The sequence below is a fragment of the Thunnus albacares genome, chromosome 1 (genome assembly GCF_914725855.1).
Source record: "Thunnus albacares chromosome 1, fThuAlb1.1, whole genome shotgun sequence".
Lineage (NCBI taxonomy): Eukaryota > Metazoa > Chordata > Actinopteri > Scombriformes > Scombridae > Thunnus > Thunnus albacares.
In genome coordinates this window covers 11,726,320-11,747,365 of record NC_058106.1, presented here as the reverse complement: position 1 = coordinate 11,747,365, position 21,046 = coordinate 11,726,320, and the positions used below count along the sequence as shown (strand labels likewise).

Below are 21,046 nucleotides of genomic sequence, written 5' to 3'. Positions count from 1 at the left end.
TCTCTCTGATTCAAAATATTGCAAGGTACACAGCTGTAGTATTAGGTTACGTTAGGCAAAAGGCAGTTTATAGACCCTTGATAGGTCTAGACATCATTTGCATAATCTGGAAATGTCAGTGTGTCTGGGAATGACTCACCAGTTGCTGATAGCCCCGGTCTGAAGGTCCCAGAAAGGGGATCTTCTGGTCCCCCAACTCCTGCAGTAACCTCCGCCTCTGTGAAACACAAACACAGTAAAAAGATTGATGAATAGCAGCAGGAACCTAATACATGTTGTTATTGAGTATTTTTTTAAATACTTACTTTGTTATCAATAGCCTCAGCATTTATTTTCTATTCATAGATATTCAGGGTTGAACTTTTTGGGACATTACCAGAACTGATGGCAGAGGTGGCGTGGAGGGCAAAACGTATAGTATGACTAAAGTTATAGAAACTACACAAACACTAAAGCACTGTGGTTAAAAAAAAAAAATTCAAAAAGGAAACTCAATGAAGTCACTGTCAAACTCCCAATTAAAAATGTATGCATTTACTTGGGCGCTACAATGTAAGAATTATTACACCACTTCCTGGGATGAGAATTTGTGCACTAGTGCTGGCTTGTATAATGGAATTATATGGCCAAAATACATTAACTCTCCAAAACTGGCGATCTACAACTGTTATAATGTGCAGTTTGCAATAATATACAGTAATGGACTGTAGGGAATGACAAAAACAAACAGTTAAATCCAATCATACAAACTGAATCACCAGGTATTTGAGGCTTAAATTAGTGAATTAATTTTAACAAATAAATGCATTCAAAACTGGCTGAGATGTCACAGCAACCTGGTAACCATTTTCATTGACGTCTCACATTTTTATGATTTTCAAGAGGCTGCCGAGGGGTTTCTTACAACCTTTTAAAAGATGCCCTGTGCCATACAGAGCTCCTTCAATAAAACCACCAACCTGGTGGAGGGATCAAAGTACCTTTCATTGGGCAGCATTCCATTCTGACCCGTAAATCCAATGGCAACTGGGATAAAAGCTATACGTATGCCCAAATAAATTTCACAACTGTTTCCCGACCCTGCCTCATCTTCGCCTCCCGCACTGTATACTTGTGTGAAGGTATGTGTACATGGAGGTGTGGTGAGGTGTATCTGTGTGTGTGTGTGTGTATGTGGGTTCAGAACCTCATACTCATGACCCACAGGTGCACACACACACACAGACTCCGCATGATGTCTCAGCAGCAGGAGAAGGAGAAATGTCACCGACATGCCGCTGCCTTTTTACATCTTTAAAAGTTTTGCGTGAATGGCCTGTGCATCAACCACCAAGCGGTTGTGATAGTTTAAGGAGAACCGACCCTGTATATTTTTCCGAGACATTTACAACACGGGTCTCACATTTCTTCAGCCCTCATAATGCCAAAGACCTCATGTGGCATGCTACGGGGAATATGGGAACCGGCTGCCAAAATATGTCCTGACTTTTAGAGTGAAATAAAATGTCCCGTTAATAACATTAAAGTGCAGGTTAAAAAAGATGTGTGTCCTGACTCGTAAGGGGGCTGGATCAAAAAGAGGGCAAACAGTGAAAGTATGTGCATTAAAGACAGGAGGGGTAAAAAAAAAAAAACAGATTCCGATAACGGAGGCAAAAGAAATGGGAGGGCATCAGATCTGACAAAGTTTGGTGAATTTACCTTCAGGGCTGAATCTTTACCTTAGGCTAAACAGCACAACACCTGCTGAAAGTTTTCTTAAAGGATGCACATAAGTGTACAGGCCTTCCAAGTTATTCTGGAACAAACAAAAACAGACTTGCAGACAGTTGGAATCTAAAAAACAAAACAACATGCACTATTCATGGCCAGACTGCATTCAAAGGCTGTTGGAAGAAATTGACAACCTGACGCACATTCCAACTCATGACAGAAGCTCAAGATATCAAGGTGAGGCTCTGGGCTAGTGTTGTATGTGTATGTGTGTTTGTGTGTGTGTGTGTGTCTATCTATGTGCTGCTGTGTGTGTCTGTGCAGATGATATCCTGACATCCACTTACTGTGGATATGCGCATGTGTGCACATAAGTAAAATCATTACAGTCTGCTTTATTCACAGTGTGCAAACCAATACTGTGTACAAAACTGTGCCTTCAGATTGTGTGTGTGTGTGTTTGTGTGTGTATAAGGTTCCCATAGATACACACATATACGTGCCCATCCTGAAGAACGCGCAGCCAGGGTAGCAAGCATGATGCCTCAACCCCAATCACACACAACCAGGGCTGTCACACACATGTCAAATACATCAAGCTACTCAGAAATTCCACAGAAAAAAAGAAAGACACAAAGTTACCGGAGCCCTCTGAAGCAGATGGACTCTCGCTGTATCAGAGAACCACTGTGTCTGTCTTCCTGTCTCTCTGTCTGCACCTGATTCTAGAAGGAAAACCACGAGGCGCAAAAAAAAAAAAAAAAAAAAAAGGTCTGTGTTTCCACTCAAACCCAAGAAACGAGATTACCAATCCCATAATAACACGGATGCTTCACGGTAGCCATGCCAACCGTCCGCGCTGAGTGATATATCTGATGTTTTTTTTTTTTTTCCTTTTTTAATCTCTCTCTTCCTTGATGGGATTATTCCCTCAGCCGGACTGTTTATCACAGAAAAACATATTAGGTAGAATAGAACTCAATTGGTTCGCTTTGATCTTGGCCTATAAGAGATATTAAACTGTGTACCATATATTTATTAATTTCATTTATTTCCCATCTGTGACACTTCAACGGACACTTTCTTCAAAGCGTTCTTTGCAGAGTAGATTAATGTCCAGTGCTTAGCATCAATAGCTGAAAATAGCCAGATAACTCTGCTGCTGTAGGGATAAAAAACACTTCCAGTCTGAGTTGTGTCTGCCCCTGAGGGTCCACTGGAACGTACCGTATGTGGTAGGACTGCTGAAGGAGGACACGTGAAACTCTGCAGGCTTAGATTCGGCTTATGCATCATGGACTGCAGATAAAAGCTAGAAAGCTACAAAGCTAGAATTGTCACCTTGTGTGGTAGCACTCATGGTATGCTTTATATATGATTTGTGTGGTATCTATATTTTCGTTTGAGGCTACTAAGTATACTACAGTACGAAGTTATACCTTCTTCAAAACCTCCAACCAAAGGAGGGCAGCAACTTCATTAACGCAGGGGCTTCAGAGAGCAGACAGACGGAAAAGTTCTTACACAGGCCTTATGTAGCCTGGAGGATGACGTGATGAGAGATAGCTGTGTAATAGAGCTCCGTGTTTAGACAGCAAACCATTGGTACTTGTGTGACACCCATTTCAGAACTGGTCCTCCTCTGCAAAAGTGATGGTGAATCAACAGTTTTGACAAGTCGGCTGTAAAACGTCGGACTCAAACAGACAGACTACCCGCGTACATCAAAGGCGCTTCCGTCCCGGTCCATTTGGCACCGGATCGCAGAATGTAGGGAGCCGGTGTGAAGCGACTCAGGGTACAGAGAGGGGAAGGGAGTGTCTACCACCACCCCAAGAACACTTCTATGTGGAGGTGTGTTGCACAGAACGAAAACAACGTCTGCGGGAGCCTTGAATTCAGTTTTGAAACTTGAAAAAAAACTGAGGAAAGACATACAAATTGGAATCAATTTAAGAAAACACACAAGGCGCTTCAGCTAATTGGTGGTCGAGGCCTCGGTAGTATGTTCCATATTAGTCTTTAAGGGTCTATAGGTTATGCCTCTGACTTGAACTACAGTGAGATAACACAGCACCTAGGTGCCATCACACACAAATACCTGTACACACACACACACACACATACACATCACACATGCATAGAGAGCCACTACACTTCTGGTGCAGTGTTTCTTGCAGGGTTATAGCTTTTAGAATACTTCTCATACACAAACTGACAAACAGCACTAGCAGCACTAGCAGGGGTTACAATCTAGGAAACACACGTTTCAACTTACTTCACAGATCAGGCTTCTTCTTCACTAAAACAACATTCAGAGGAAAAAAAATTAACCATTTCTCACTGCTGACATTTAGTTTGCAACCATGTGGCATTCATTTATTTTAAGAATACTAGCTAGTGGTTTAGTGACTCAGTGTGATGGCCAACTAGGCAAACTGGTAAATGACTGACTGGAATGTGTGGGAGTTGACTTGAAAGCGGTGGTAATGTGTAACACCATGTCTACACGCTCCTGCCCAGGACAGACCCATGAATATGAATTGGACTGTGAAAGCAAGAGGCCGGTTAGATGGATGTTGCCAGAAACATCTACAAAAACAGGCTTTCAGCTACTTTGCTGTTAATATCTGAAGGTTTCTGGATTACCTATATTACCCTGAGATAGCAGGAGTAACCCCTGTACGGTGGGTTAAATATAAAGTAGTCCAAGCTAGCATTAACCAAATGGACCAGATGTTAGTGTTTCTAAATTTGTTCTAAAAATGCTATGCCATTAACCACAGCACTTTTTTTTTTTTTTTTAATCAATGAACTGAACATTGTGTATACATTGACAGACACGTTCAGCATGTGTTCAGCGGGGGTCCACAGGTAGGGTAAGCGATGACAAATAGCAGACAGGCTGGCTCTGGCCCGTTAATTGTTGTTGGAGGCTGAAGGCTGCGTTGTTCATTTCACCTCGCGACAGGTCAGCGGGGGACGTGATCATTAATATCAGAACATTTCCATCCATCTACCTGAACAAGAGGCCAGTCATTTAAAGGGCTGGCGCTGGGCAGACCTTTCACACCCTGTTTATAACACTGATCTAAGCACATTACCAGAGCTGTGGGGGACCACTGCCAGTCATTAATTAGATTCACACACACACACACGATATGAGCACCTTTTATTGGCGCCCGCTCACATTTCAAAAATGTCACACGTATGAGATGAGGTAGACTTACACGCATCCGGTGTGCTTTTTTAACTAGACATCAAAAGTCCCGTCCCATTCTCTCTTTGTCAGTCGTGTGCGCTTTCTAACACGTACGCACGCTTACTTGAAGCTGCTCTTCCAGTCATCCCGGGGTACGTGTAATTCTGTCAGGTGGAGAGTGCGTGTGCGATGCATGTGAGGGAGAAAGAGAGTCAGACGAAGATGACAAAAAAAAAAAAAAAAAGAGTATCAGACCTCATCTGTTTTTTGAACTCTCCCACTCTCCATCTCTTTCACTGCACCTGACAGGCTTACAGAGAGACCCAGGTTTCCAGATCAATCATTCAAAAGTATTTACAAATGCACAAAGCCAGACACGGACAGGTTGGCACATGGCCACTCTGTTAAAGTGCTTTTCAATGTGTCTGTGGTGTCAACATCTATTTCACACTTATCTACACCTCAAAGGGGGAAAAAAGATGTTTCATGTGACCTTTAGCAAGTGTCAAATCTGGAGAGAAGAAGAGAGGGGAAAGGAGAGAAAAAGAGGAGGGCGATTTAAGAGATCTGTCGATGTATGCCTTACATAACCTTTTTATTTATCCGGGAGAGATTGACTGAGCATGCTCTTTATCAGAAACATACTGGCTGCTTCACACTCACATACGCAATTTCACACACAGGAGCTGGCTGGTATATCTACAGATTTCTGCTGGACAATAAAAAGTTTCTCTGATCTTTGCTGGAGCAACTCAGAGTTAAGCGTCTTGTTCAAGAGTATCTTGAGCTTTACGCCCAGCGCGGGATTCAAACTAGCAGCCTTGTCATCACAATAGCTGTCTCATTTCTATGAACTCTTAGCTACAACCACCAATATGCAAGAGCCATTTGCCATTTTGCCTTAATTGTTAGTTTGCGGCCGAGGCCATAATGTTTCCATTAAGATTATGTCGATCGAGAAAAGCTTTTTAGTTTTCACCTTCAAATTACAACATGCTTTCATGAGGTCAGCTGTTTTCCATGTGGAATGGCCGGTTTTAATGCAGACACAGTCCCTTGGTATTCAGGCGGGGTCCGGTTCAGCGAGGGGAAAGTCAGGGGAAAAGAGTGAGAAAATGAGGAAGGGAGAGGGATGGAGGGAGGGCGGAATGGGAAGAGAGAGCGTTGATTGAAAGACTGTGATTAGCAGTTTTCAGCGGGGAACCAGGGCCACTGAGTTGTTCTAACAGGGTTGTCGCGTCTCGAGGTGCAGTCAAGGAGAAGTCAGTGCTTTAGAAAGCTCCCTCGATTTCTCCATTCTCCCCCCCTTCCCTCCCTCCCTCATTCGCTCTCACCACCCAGCCACACTTTCCTGCCCCTCCAAAAAATCAATATGGCTGTGCAAAGTGCAGCTTGGCCCAGGGGGAGGGCCAGCTAGCTGTAGGGGCTGGATGCAGGGCTTACAGGGAGGACAACAGGCGTCCTCCAGGCCTGTCCCACAGGCAGTGTCAAGGACAGACCTGAGGACCAGAGGACTGAGGCCACCAGATTGCCCTTCCCCTCAGCATCTCGCCTTCTCTCTCTCTCTCTCTCTCTCTCTCTCTCTCCCTCTCTCTGCTGCCCGGGCTTGGCTGGCTCAGCGGGGCAGAAGAGATCAATAAGCAGGTGGAGCGTTTAAAATCCCCGGCTCTGGAGGCTGACGTTACGCTCCTCAGAGTCGAGTAGACCAACACATCGCTCAGGGCAGAGCAGCTGGATGGATGGATGAGTGGGTGTATGGCGGTCGCACCTGGTCAGGTCATTGAAAGGTTTGTGATTTGTGACAATAAACAATTCAATAGCACTTACGTGGCCATACACGGTGTCTGAAGGGTGTAGAGCCAAACTCCTCACACACACTACCATTGTCTCAACATGACACAGATCAGTAGATCTCACTGTAAGGCAGTGCCTCAGTTACTTCAGGAAATCATATCCTTACTTATAGAATAAAGCGTCAAAAGTGGCCTCATAAAAAAAAAAGAAAAACTGGCATATAGCGTCTTTGTCAACAGCAGTGTTCCTCATTTCCATACAGTAGGCTTGACGAAGAAGCCTATACATGATGTGGATGAAGCATGCAAGGAGGATTTCAGTCCTGCCGCGTGTCTCCGTGTGTGAGTGACTGATCACAGTAGAAGTGGCTTGTGCCTCTAATCCAGTACCACTGTTAGGCAGTGCAAAGACCCGGCTCTGTGTACCGCAGCACTGGCTGATCAAACCCATCATGTGACAAGCAACCTCTTCAAATGACGATGATTTCCCAGCTCTGTGTCCTTTCAGCTCCATATTAGATCATCTTCTGACACTACCGAGTCTGGTACTTCATCTGGGATAAAGATGATGTGCAATCCAACCCGAGGGGCTGGGAGTCAAGGGTAAACGAGGGGCTAAGACAGGGGTAGTGTGCCGGATGGGCTGACAGCTGTGACAATTATCATGTGGTATATTATAACCTTATGCTAAACATAAGATTTGATACTGTTTGTTGGCTGACAAAACACTTCAAGGCTATTTTGCTATCAAGTTACAACTCTCAAGCTGTATGTCATATTCACACACTACACATAAAATGAGCAGGAGGAAAGAAATATCAGAGGATCATACAACAAATCAAAAATACAGAGGATCTCATCTCCTTCAATTTGCCCAACAACAGGCTTGAGCTGCCTGTCCATCAAAATGTGACATGTCGTTTTACTTTTCTGATATATCACGTGTCTTCCACGGACAACTAGGACAAACTCTTGAATTATTTGTTGAGGCTTTTTTAGCATACTATCATCAACAAGCCAGAGCAGTGACCTGTACTTAAAAGCTGACAATCACCTAAGCCACTAGAAAAACATATGGCTCAAAACAGATGTGGACTAAACATCTAGGACAGGTCTAATTCTATCTCATGTAGTCTTTGACCCAGATAAACTGGCATTATGATGTGACCTCAGATTAATATTGAATTAAGCACTGGAATCATTTGTGGCTGTTTACACGGCCATCGGCCTGTCTTCCTGGAATCCTGAGGCAGATAAGTTTTCTATAATGGCATTAGCCAAATCCTGAAGTATAGCAGACGGCACTTGTCTTGCTTGAGAAGCCACCTCATTTCTTTATTTATTTTTCCTTCACTCATTCTGAACAAAGGAAAATATTCTACCAGGAATTGAATGGCTTAATCCTCTTTTCACTCTTCCCAGTAGCTTGAATGGTGACAGATTAACACGCTGGAGGTTTACAAACCCAGCCATTTGAAAATGTAATTGCTGGTGGCACACTGCATGCATGTGTTTAAGTTGAAGGTTAATATTAAAGCTCAAAAACACACACTCCGGTCAGGAGGGATGCGGCCAGGTTGGGCCGGACCCAAGTCACTGACGCCCGGGGCAGGACGGACTATTCTGTCACGTACGTATCAGGGAGTTGCAAGCTGTCCCAAACCCACGCTAGGCGCCATAGTTACTGTTCACTTCTGCTAATTATTACAGCCAATCAGAGGGGTTAACGGGGCGGAGCCTGGCCAGACCATGTTCTGGGGCATTTAACAGCTGGCAGGAACGGAGGTGAATGCATTACACACTGTCCTCATCCAATAAAAATAAAACACCCTGACATCTGAGGTGTACTTAGCACAGAGGGGAAGAAGGCATGGAAGGAGGGGAGGGGAAGAGGGTGGTGGTGGAGTGGGGTGAAGGGGAGAGAGGATATAATAGCATGATGTCCAACTGCCACCTAGTGACAACTTCCCAGCTTCTCTGGTCCTCACAGCTTCAAAACATCAGGGGTAGGGGTGGACAGGAGAGAGAGCTGGTTCTGTGGGGATAATTACATTCATCTCAAAAAGAGAAATTCAATATCAGTAGCGTATTGTTCTATTCATTATAGGACACCGCAACGAACACAAACTCTCTTCATAGAGCGGCTTAAACCATTCGAGTTTCGACCCAAACTTCAACACGCAGTAAAGCGATGAAATTCTAAAACGATGTATATTATAATTACTTCTCATCACGTTTTCCAAAACCCAGTCAAGCAAAAACTCTATCAGCCTTCCTCAAGTGACCCCTGCTGTTTGTTCGGCTCCGGGAGCAGGCCTGTAACACTGCTCTGGTAGGCTGGTGGCCCTGGGCTCCTAGGTCCCCTCCCCTCATTAGCCCAGGTATAAATCACACTCTGCCAGTGCCCAGAGGTGAGAAGGATGAGAGTGGAGGTGAGCTTGAAATAATGCTTATGTCACGACGGGTCAGCCCTCCATTATGGCCGTTTCAAAAACTATTAATCTTGCTTGTAGTCAGTGGCCTAGAAATAATTACTTCATCTAACCCATGTAATACAGCATGACCAGCAGTCGAGCCTGGTCAATTTGAGGCTGGTGAGGCAGGATGGGGGAGATAGGTGGGTGGTGGAGAGAGAGAGAGAGATGGAGATGGAGAGAGAGAGAGAGAGAGAGAGAGAGAGGAAGGGGGGACAGCCACAAATTACCAGGCCCTCTCTCTCTTCTGCTACTGGGTGACTGATGTCCTGCTCACTTCAGCTGTGGCCTTTTACACTCTCAACACTGATTTAGATAGATACACACACACGCGCACTCTAAGAGGCAGATGATGTACAATCACACATATGTACGCACGTTAATGAATGATTCAACACATTCGACGTCGAGCGGGGGACACACAAATTATTTTAAACGAGGGTTCAAAGCCCTTTCAGAATGAGATCTCAAAGATTCAGATAAAACAGAATTGAATTTGTTTTAGTTAGCATGAATTACTTACCCATAGAACATAAGACCAACCGCTGGCTACTGCTAAACACAATGATGATACTACATAAAACTGATCAAGTTTTTCCATCTTAATGCCATAATCATGCAAATTAATTTGATACGTTTGCCACCTGCTATCCTGAGTAAACTTTGAACTCCTGAGCAAAAAATTGACAGGAATGTATTTGGAAATTTTATAGCTTATGTTAAAATTACACTGCAAAAAATGTTTTAAGTTATCAGTCAGAAACAATGTTGGAAGCCATAAAATTACATGCAGGAATTAACATCTTAGCATGCATCAAGATTTTATGATCTTGCACATCCATTCCCCCCCCCCCCCCCCCCCCCCCCCCCCCCCCCCTCATTGTTCCTCAACAGTGCCTCCTGTAGCGGCTCTACACCTGCAGGCACTTTCTCTAGTGTCAGTCCCAAAATCATGGCAGACACAAACACAATAAAGACGGCTATTGGAGAAACCCATACTGTGAGTAAACACGGGAGCTAGTGCAAACTCAGCCTCTATGAACGTTACAGGAAGTATGTATGGAGTGACATAAATAAATGCAGCTCTCCAGTGGCTGTCACAGCTGGCATTGCAGGTGCAAATTTAATTAGTCAAGGTGAAGTCTCCCTTGTTGTCTGAGAAAGGAGGGGTGGGGGTGGGGGGGGGGGGTCCTCACCATGCACGATTGTAAACACGCGCTATATCCTAATCAGGTGTCACCACCGCGTTTGATCAGCCCGCGAAAACTTGTCATGAATCCCCGGCAGAGAGTGGGCCGAGGGGGAGAACAAAGGAAAAGAGCTGTCATGAGAGAACAGGGTGGTGGTGGTGATGGCAGTGGCGGTGGAAGAAGAGAGTTTGCCCATTAGCAGTCTCTGTCGCCTATCTCTCTCTCTCCCGCTCCCCTTCTCATCTCTCCTCTTCTTGTTTGCTTTATTTCTCTATGTGGCTACCTACAGTACACACCTGACTGTATCCCGTCGCACTCATCTCTACGCCTGTACATCCACTCTAAGGAAATCTCAACCACAGCTGTCACGCTCATGCTTCACAACCGCCAACAAAGCTCCCCGAAAGAAAAACCCCAAAGTAGTACACTACTTTTATTCACCTCCCGAAAAAAACACACATGTACAGAGATACAAGCTGCGCTCGTTTTGTTTTTATCAAGCGCCGCTCTAAGTAGCTGGGTCCTCCTGTTGAAAAACCTGGAGAACTAGAGGCAAAACACGCTGTTCTCCTCCCGCCCAGCACCTCCGGGCTGCACTGAGGCAGCACAGGAACACACGCGCCATTAGATACTGTTTACCTTTCAGTTTGGGTGATATTGAATACATTAGCCGATTGAACCTCATAAGAAACACAGGCGAGTGACAAGGCCCAATCGTCTTTGCGACTACCATGGTAACTGAGATTACAGGCTAACAAAGAGCAGACAGGGGGAAAAAATATTTAAAACCCGAATAGTGATACATAAATTAATTAAAGGACAAAAAAACAAGTGGAGAATTAAAGTTGGAACATCTGTCAGCGACTTAGCTTCCCAACGTAATACCAGTGTTAGAACATTTATACCCTTGAAGTTAATGATCCCCTCTTTAATTGACAGTCAAGGAAAACTGGCTGCGGCAGCATCCTGCCGAGACACCGATAAGAGGGCCCCCTTCCCCCCTCCCAAAAATAAAATAAAAAAAACAGTTTAAAGAACCTTGGCACTAATCCCTATTGTCATCCCAGCGCAGCAGAAGGACTTACAAACACAGATAACTCCGCTGAAGCTGTCTATTTCTCAGGAGTTATGGGGACAGCCGAGCCGCCGCACGTCTCAAATCAGTCACTCAGATTAGCCCAATCCCTCTGTGCTGTCAGTCAGCCGAGACACTAGCCTGTCACCGCATTTACATGAGTCCATCTCATATATGACAATGCCCCCTATATATGACAATGGCTTCGAGGAAGGGGTCCACTCACTCGCAGATAGCGGGTGTACCGTATGGCTGTTGTTGGATTAAGCTCACGTAGTGCGCGCCGTTGCTCATGTCTGCGCTGACACTCCGACAACAAGTTTAAGGAGTCTTAACCATTGCTGTTTTTTTCCATAGCGGAGAGAATGTGGGAGATGTATGTCAGATGAGACGCACGCATACACCTACACTGACAAATACACACTCTGGGATAAACTTCAAGAAACTTTACGACTGTTGTCTGAAAACCACGAGCTTAACTAGTGTATGTCTTCCCCCAAGTTGGCTTGAAGCATGACTTTAATCCACCTACTTCACTTAACATTATGATGCACAGAGAATAAAAAAGGAAAACAACATAAAACTAAGTATGTGCTAAAGAAAACATCTGGATCAGTCTCCATCTTGAATAAACATAATAATGATAGTGATTAAAAGGCTAACCCTTAAGCCTAAAAAAAACAAACTAGATAAAACATAAACTTTGGGGCGTCAGATTTATGAGGGATTAGTTCCTGCAGAGTATGAGTTTGTACTTTTAAATGAATGTGTGGTACTTAAAGGCACCTGAGAGCTCACAGTGTGCTGACTGCTTTTTATGCTTCTGTGATTCACTCCTCTTCAAACAGTCCTGCAACAAATGACAGTGGATGCCCTCTACATAACAGGGCCAGGGCAAGCATGACACAAGGGTTGACAAGTGAACCCTCAAACTCCCTAACCCTTACCCCTGCCATAGCACGCGCACACACACACAAATAGCCCTGAAAACAGCCCTGACATGACCGCTCGGCAGCCCTTCCTAACCCCTCCTTGTGTTTTTTCTCTCTCCATCTCACTGGAGACAACCCTCAATTCAGGACCGTTTTAGCCAGGCAAGTGGATGTGACCCGCTGCCCCCAAGTCAGGCTCATCTGAATAAACAGCTGAGGAAACAGGCAGAGGAGGGAAAATCTGCCTACATTATGATAGGAGAAAAGAAGATGGGATTCAGCCAAGGGGCTCCTTTCTTTATGCACGTTTGATCAAGTGCTTGACAGCGCCGGTGGATGGAATTACGGACTGTTGAACAAAAAGTTGTGGTGTGGGTGTGAGTGTGTTTGTGGGCCTGTCTGTGTATGTGTGGTTCAGTCTGGACAGCTGGGTTTCCAAGGCCTGACAGTGTTGGGCTTGTGACAAGCCTGCCGCACCACACCACCACATACAACGCGCAACCCGCCCATCGGCCTTCGCAGTCCGTCACTCAGGACGGCCGAGGGAAAGTGCTATGAGAAGAGGTCAGACGTGGAGGAAAAAGAGGGAGGGAGGAGTGAGGAGAGGAGGATGAGGAGCAAGAGGAAGAAGGGAGGGCTGGTCAGGGGTTAAGTGTAGAGAAGACAGCGATGAAAGGCAACTGTCATGCACCAGTGCTCGCCCAGGAGCACCTGTCTCGAGAAGAACATGCAAAGTGTGCCGGTCACGTCCTGACAATACCCTCACTTTTTCTACACACACGCACGCACACACACACACGGATTCGACACACATACACACACATACAAGCTCTCAGGAAAGGGCTGATGCTCCACCATTGGAAAGGCATCGCCTTTCTGACAGCATGCCAGTCAAGCTGTCGTTGGCTCCTTCGCATATATGCAAGGAAAAGTTAGGCTGATGAGGAAAAAACACACAGGGGCTCAGAGGAAGAATCACTGAGACATGAACAGACTACCTGAAGTGAGCAGACACTTCTCAAAGACTTGATGCAGAGTAAATGCTGGAACGAGCGATACAAAAAGCTTCATGAAAAAAAAAAAAAATCCAGGATAACTAGGACGCGTACTCCAAACTGAAAGTTGGTCTGGTTACATCACAAGGAGTAAAAAAGAATTTTTCAAAGTTTTCACAGTTTTAAGCTTATTAGATAAGTGAAGAAGACACGTATGAGTTTAAGGGCTAATGTAGTAGCTAGCTAGCTTATTTGGTAACTGAACTACATAGAAAATTGAAGGCTCTGGCACCATTACTCTAACTTTAGTTATTATGTTTGTTTTTACAAGTAGAAACTAGTGGTTAACAAAGAAGGCCAACTGTACCTCTAACACCGATGCTAAAACCTGGCTCTGGGTAAATAAGGCACTTCCTATGTTCAGCCTTCACAACGCAATAAGCCAAATGCCAAGTATTTTAACACACTTTCATCGCCCGCGTTTATGGAAAAGAACTTATGATGTACAAATTAACAGTTACTATTTACAGAGCCTTGTGAACCTGGACTCCTGCAGCTTTTGTGAATGAAGGGTTTTAGACTTTCCATTGAAACCAGATGTTGGGCAACACCGTAGCAGTAGGCACTTTTATTTTATTGGAAAGGTGAGTCATTACAAAGGAAAATAAATTTACAAATAAACAGCATGAAGACTGTTCAGTCCTGTACAGGTGGCTTTGCGTAGTGAAATCACTTTTATTGGCGTTAGCTAAAATTAGCTACAACCAGGGCAGCTATGTGTTCAGGGTAGCATCAGTTATTACTGACATTTTTGCTTTGGAGGCTCAGACGGAACATGTCTGATGCAACATTACCGCTGTTATTGTTAATCTTCCCAATATCAAAGGTGCTAAACAAGTTTATTGAAGATGTTTATCGCTTATGTGTTCTGTTTTCTTAGCATTCACAACAATAGCAGCCGGAACATGCACAGAAAAGTATGTGCACGTACACACACACACACACGTGCATTCAAAGACAAGCTCAAACTGATACCTCAAATTTACACACATCAAACTACACAAAACCACACACAGTGCACATTCACACTCACACCAGCAGAATGCCAAATAAACAGAAATGGAAAATAACGACTCCCCTGGATCATACCCTCGAGTGGCTAATGAACCCCCTGGAGGCTCTAGCCTCTGTGTATGAGGTGAGAGGGTCATTCCCATGTTTATTCAGCACCAGTCCAATGAGCCACCACCATCTATTGATTGAACTGATTATTCTATGTCTCTCTTGTGACGGGACACATGCATGACAGATGAACCCTACTTGAGCAGGTCACATTCGATGCAATCTCATTGAATCTGACGGCTGATCTGGTCGGCCAGTTTGCATGATCCACATCGCGGCCTTGTTTGCGAATACGCTGACATCTGTGGCTAATGCCTCAACACTAATATGAGGTGCTCGGTAGGGGCTGTCAGACACGTAAGCTGTCAAGGGCTGTTTAGGCAATCCTACTGACTGCTTCCATAGGAGCAAACCATCCTGGTGGTAAAATGCTAAACATAGCAGTACAGCAAATGTTTGGTACCTAAAGTGTTAACTGGCCTGCAGAATATTTCTTAATGTTTTAAACAATCAAGCTTTTATATAATTTGTTTTAATTTGGGGAGAATGTTGCACAGGGTAAGGCCGCTGGTATTTTCTAGAGGAAATCAAACTTAGCATGTCTTCAAGGGGGAAGGACGTGATTGGTGTCACTTCATTTTGTGGAAGTTTGTGTTGGAATTTTTCTTTAGTAAAATTATTTGTCAATTTGGCAACTTGCCTAATGATAGGCAATAATACTGGTGATCAATGGTTTGTTGTGTAGGGACTATGGATTCAAATTTGTGGTTTAGCTTACTCCAACACATTTACAGTACTATGTTTTTAAAAATCAATCAATCAATCAATCAATTTTTATTTATATTGCGCCAAATCACAACAAAAGTCATCTCAGGGCACTTTTCACATAGAGCAGGTCCAGACCATAATCTTTATCAGTGCTTATTGATGTGCATCATCCCTTTTAAATAAACTAATCAAACTATCCACAATAAAAAAAATGTTTAAAATTAAAAGCAAAAATGAAAATCTATGTCATGGTTGTCCATGTCTGCATTTGGATGGATATGATTAAACAAACAGACCTCTGTGAGTATATTTGCATTTGCTCAAGCAGCAGCAGATAACTTTAAAATGTAGTAACATACAGTAGCCGGCCAGACAAAGGTGAATAGATGGGAGCCGGTACTTGGAGGAAACCTCTGCAGATGACCCTCTCAGTTACAGTGTGACTCACCGTGGTGTACAATCACAAAGCCACACCAAACTGCAAAGCCTAGCATAAGGCCATCTCTGTTTTTCCATTTAAATATTTAGTAAGATCACAGGTGCTCTTAAGCACATATGGGAGTCCGGGGCAGGCCATCTTAGCTACGTGCTCTGAGACAATGCAGGCGGGGCTGTAAAAATTGATATCCTTCCAGATGTAAACCAAATGTAGACATCATGAACCTTTAAAACGTCATGCGTTCAACAAAGAATGCTATAAAAAAGGTGGTGGGAAGTGAAGGAACAAAGTGAATGGTTTCTCACATTTATAGTGAGAAGCTAATCCAGCCCTTACTTGGTTAATGACAGAATGTCATCAACAGAGAACCATCTCATGCATCATAAACCGTAACTTAGTGGGTCATTTTATCGTCAGGAAACAGTTCGCTTACATTTAAACGTCACCAGTCACGGGACATATAATTAGTGTATTTAATAATTACACTAGAGACAAAGAGGTGCAAAACAATCCCATGTTTCCATTACTGACAATCTCCTACACTAGTGCTTTTAAACTTCACATAAATTTACACAGACAAGCATTGATACTACCCCGAAAATGATCTCATCCCTTCAATACAAGTTATGACAGTCTTACACCAAAACAATACAGGAACATAAATTCATCACAGTTTTAGTGCGTTGGTTGAAATAAGTTAAAAGAGAGGCTTGACTAACCAAGCTGATCTGTAAACACCTCAGTCCAAATATATGAGCCAAAGATCAAATAGGCAGGACAAGGTAAAGACATGTAGAGGAAAAGCTCAGCCATAGACTAATCAGCCCCCTCCAACGCACACACAGCCGATCAATGAAAGACCTGGGGCCTTGGTCCTGCGCTATATTACACACCAAAACTTCATATTCATTCATTGATTTTACTTTTCAGAATAGTATATCACTGAACTCCAATGGGAGCGAAAAATAGAGGCCGGGGCTGAGGTCAACCCTCGTGTGGACGGATGTTTGCACAATATTGATGGCTCACGCTGAAAGAAATGACTAAATATCTGGATCAATAGCTAGTTTCCCTAGCCACGACAGGTTGTTCCAGATGGAAATATATAAATACATCTTTATGGCTACTGGAGTGGCTCTAACGAACAGGGCTAAATGCCCCCCTTAAGGTAAACTCTTTGATTAGCCAAGGCCAAAGGTGACTAGAGGGGTCTGCTGATGCTAGGATGCCACGCTTCCAATGGCCTGAGGATGCTAATGCACACAGGGGCCCAGTAAAGGAGCCAAAGATATGACAGGTCACAGGCCCTGAGCAGAGTGCTCTGTGCTACCTGACCCTCCTATTCATTTGTAATGATGATGGGCCCAGGCTACACCATTCTCTGTCATGTTCACATAAAGCCACTATGTAATCAGAACTGGAACTGGGAGGTCCACTAAAGTTTGGCCTAAAAAATCAATTTAGCACATTTTCAGCCACATGAAGTGAGAATGAGGTAGAGTTAAACATGTAAAACACTTTGTGATCAACCCAGGCCAGAGTTCTGGTGAAAATCCTGCATCTTGCTGCTGCTGCTGCTGATGGCACACGAGCTGCTTGCTCTTATTTACAGCACAGCACAATCACTAAGAACAATACCCAATCTCACAGCTTCCCCTGCTCCACAGCAGCCACTAGGCCCATAAAAAGGGAGGAACCACCTCATTGCCTGCTCCTTAATTAAATGAAAGCTGTTAGGTTCATTTGCCTCCTTTTTTTACACATTGAACTGGCCAGCCCACTGCTGAAGACCTCCCAGACACCATCCCTGCTTGGCCCTAAATCATGACTGGATAAACGGCCCAGTGGGTCCCTGCTGGACACCCAGCAGCCGCCCAGCGGCAAGGCAGGAGCAGGGCATGTGGTGGATCGACACCTTGCCAGCGATAAGCAATTCTGTAGAGGATTAGCAGCATGATAGCCTGATCAATACTGTGTGCTCAGGCCATTAGGAATGCAGCGAGGAAATGACCCCCTCCGGTAATAAAGCAGGGCATCTGGGTTCTCCTTCATTTGCCAGCTCCATTAGTGTAATGGTATCATTATCTGCCACAGCCGTATTTTTCTGAGACCTGGTTTTTCCACAGCTCGACCAGTGGGGGTCTGATGAAGCTGTGAGAGCCCCCATGCCGAGTGTCCCCCTTTCTGCTATTCTACACAGAGCCTAGGTGTAAATCCAGCTCTGTTGGAGCTTATGTGCTACCCTGCCTTAGGTATCCGTACCCATGTTTTATGTCAGCACCCAACACTATTTCTCCATTATTGGCTCATTAATAGAGCAACCAGCATGTAGCTTGGGTTAAGAGGGAGAAAAAGATGGCCGGCAGAGTGCAAAGCTGCTGAATGTGCTGAATCTGACACCCCCCTCTTGCTAAAACACAGGGCCTGACATGACAGGACGTCGGCATTAGTTGCCATAAATCGTTTCCTTTACACTAATTCACCAGCTAACATTTTGTGGGGGAGAATTGATTAACCATGTCTGGATGTGTGGCCACATAATCAGCTTTTACCTTGCTAGTTGTTAATTTAACAGAATTGCCAAGGGAAACACAAACCATTTTAATGAGTGTTCAGAAATTAAATACCCTAAACAGCTTGCACTAGGTGCCACAACCAGAGCAAACCAATGAGGCTGATCTAAGCAATGGGCTGGGCTGAGCCCAGGACCTCACAACATCTGGTGACCCTGTGTGATCATTACTTAGCCTGCCGCTCACACACACACTTCCTGTTTCGACACAGCACTTTATACTTGTCATCGCTGTCCAAATGGCGAGCTTGCATCAAAGACAGCATTAGAACATCGGGTTAAGGGAGAGGGTCAGTACTGTTTTCACACTTGCCAAGGCATGAGTGGAAATTCATCCTGTGATGACAATGTTGATAAAACATAATGAGATGTTTTCAATTCTTTGGGGTACATGGTGAGTTGAATGTTGCATTGGGATCAACAGTAGCCACTAGGGCATTGGGGTAATGTGCAAAAGTACATATAGTCTACAATTTTTTGTAGTTGAAACTACGAATGAATATGTGAGTGTGGCAAACAACATGTGATGGATCAAGTAATTGAAAGGGTGTGGATGAATGTGGACAGGATGTGGTTATTTTCCACTGAGCACTTAGGCCAATGTCCTATTCTATATCCCTCAGAAAATATATATAGACTATGGCATCCCACCTGCCACTATGCTATACTGACTTGCTGTGGTGGGATTTTTTTTTTAAGGAGATTGTGTATTCATTTGGCACTAATCTTTTGGTGCTTGCATTCCCTAACTCAGAATGACAGTGGACCCATCATAGCGCATCTCTCACTTTGTGCAGCACTGCAAACACATTCATTTACTGGATAAGACAACAATCATATCCAAGTTATTAGTTATGATAATAACTGTATCATTATTCAACCACTGATATTATAAAAACTGGCCAAAATGCACGCAGCTCCCTTCTTGGCTCCTCTGCAGTCGTATAGTCATTTTAAAATTACAATTCCTCTTGCTCATCCTTTTATTTATCTAAAGAGAAAGAAAGCTAAGCCATTAGGTCTGTGCAGTGCTGCCTGACTGCCTGAGGGCCAGCTGGAATGAGTTTTCTCTCTGAGCCGCTCATCTGGCCGCCATGGCTGCTTTCATAAACAGGAGGAACCACGTCCTACATAGTTTCACTGCTGTCTAACATGATCCAAACACATGTGCCACAGCAGACGGCGTCCAAGTCAGGAGATAAGAGGAGAAACAGACAGAGAGGCAGACAGACACACAGACAGACGACTATAGGCAAAATATAGCTCAGGATGCCTTGGGCACAGCAGAGCCCTTTTCCTTCCTTTCCATCAGTATCTCCTCAAACCGCAAACAGCAAAGTTACGGTTGTACAGCACACGAAAGCCTGACTAAGCCCAGGTCAGCACGAAACACAGCTAAACGTACTGACACACACAACAGTGGGTCCTCGCAAGTTATAAATGCACGCATCTCTGCTTACATCTCACATTTATCTGAAAATGACCCTGCAGACATCTCACTTTTACACCTCAGCAGGCTCTACAGCTTGGCACACTGTGAAAGGTGTAGAAAGGTGAAATCACAACATAGCCTAGTAATTATTATTTCAACTGTACATTAGAGCAGCAGTCATTGCCCAGTGAATCTATAGTAAAAGCCTGCAGCAGCTGTACACTACTGGCCTGGCACCTTGCCAAATCTGCGATGCACACACACTAACTTCCCCATTTGTTTTTACTGTTGCACTAAACTGTTCTGTTGCTACTATACAATTAACATTTGATTCATTGTTAATTCTTTACACCAGAATGATTAAATCAACCTTCCACATTGTCTCCTGTTGGTTTATTTGTTTGTTTGTATTAAATGTTAATAATTAGGCTAACCTATAGGATAGTTATAATTTCACTATTTTTTCACCAATACACTACAGACTGATATTCATGTCGTACTGTATTTCCACTTGATATGAGATGCCGCCAAGACGTTATTCTGCAATCTATAGCGTCTTATCAGCAGTGTATTTCCGTGATAAAACCGCCGTTTTAATGCAACTGTAATTCTTCATTGTGGTAGACTGGGGGGGAAAAATGGAAAACACAATAAAGGAAACAGGCAAGGTGAGGTATGCGCTGACATTCGCGGCTTTCTAGCCTTCAAAATGCGGCCAGCAGCATCACATAAGGAGCGTTAGATATTCAACGAGCGACAGGTCTTAGAAATATGCCAGACCTAACGGAGAAAAACGCTATCAATACCTTTCTTCTCTTCTCCCCCTCACTGTCACCCGATCTTTTCATGTTCCTGGAGTTGTGTTTACACTGTCTCGCTTTCATTAGGGGCGATGTTGGTTGATGTAGTACACGCACAAATAGTACCGCGATCGATTCTCCTGACAGGAAAATCACGACGACATCTATCCTTTCAGGTAATGTCAGTCATGCTCCAGCAGTCAATGTTTTCGGTGTAAAATTCTGTATTGTACAGATATTCTTGACGGAGATGCTAAAAACTTAGTCATGAGAACTACAAGTCCCAGAGTGGGTGTGTGCTCGAGGCGGAAGTAGCTTCGACATGCTCTAGATGTTGCACTACGCAGGTGCAGCGCAGGTACAGAGCAACAAACTACAGATATGCTTATCAACATGGTTCGAAATCGGTGGTTTTACTGTCACAGCTCTATTAAAATGGCTGTGACATTAAAAGGAAACATTATGAAGCAAACATACGAGCAAAAGCTACTTCTACTGCACACGACCAGCACTCCTATTCATATTTTTATTATTACTAC

At 44.1% G+C, this 21,046-nt stretch overlaps 1 protein-coding gene across 6 annotated transcripts in view; it reads right to left on the bottom strand.

The window, feature by feature from the left end:
* fto (FTO alpha-ketoglutarate dependent dioxygenase) overlaps window positions 1–20,748 on the bottom strand; it is a 121,377-nt gene extending 100,629 nt beyond the window's left edge. For 3 of the 6 annotated variants that reach the window (XM_044330941.1, XM_044331026.1, XM_044331097.1), the window contains exons 1-2: window positions 20,514–20,748; window positions 140–217 (exon numbers count right to left, since the gene is read on the bottom strand). In XM_044330941.1, coding sequence (XP_044186876.1) covers window positions 140–217; window positions 20,514–20,591 — 156 coding nt within the window. In that variant the 5' untranslated portion in view covers window positions 20,592–20,748. The remainder of the gene's footprint in view (window positions 1–139; window positions 218–20,513) is intronic. The other 3 variants (XM_044331160.1, XM_044330793.1, XM_044330865.1) reach the window with 3 other exon arrangements.
* Window positions 20,749–21,046: the final 298 nt, after the last annotated feature.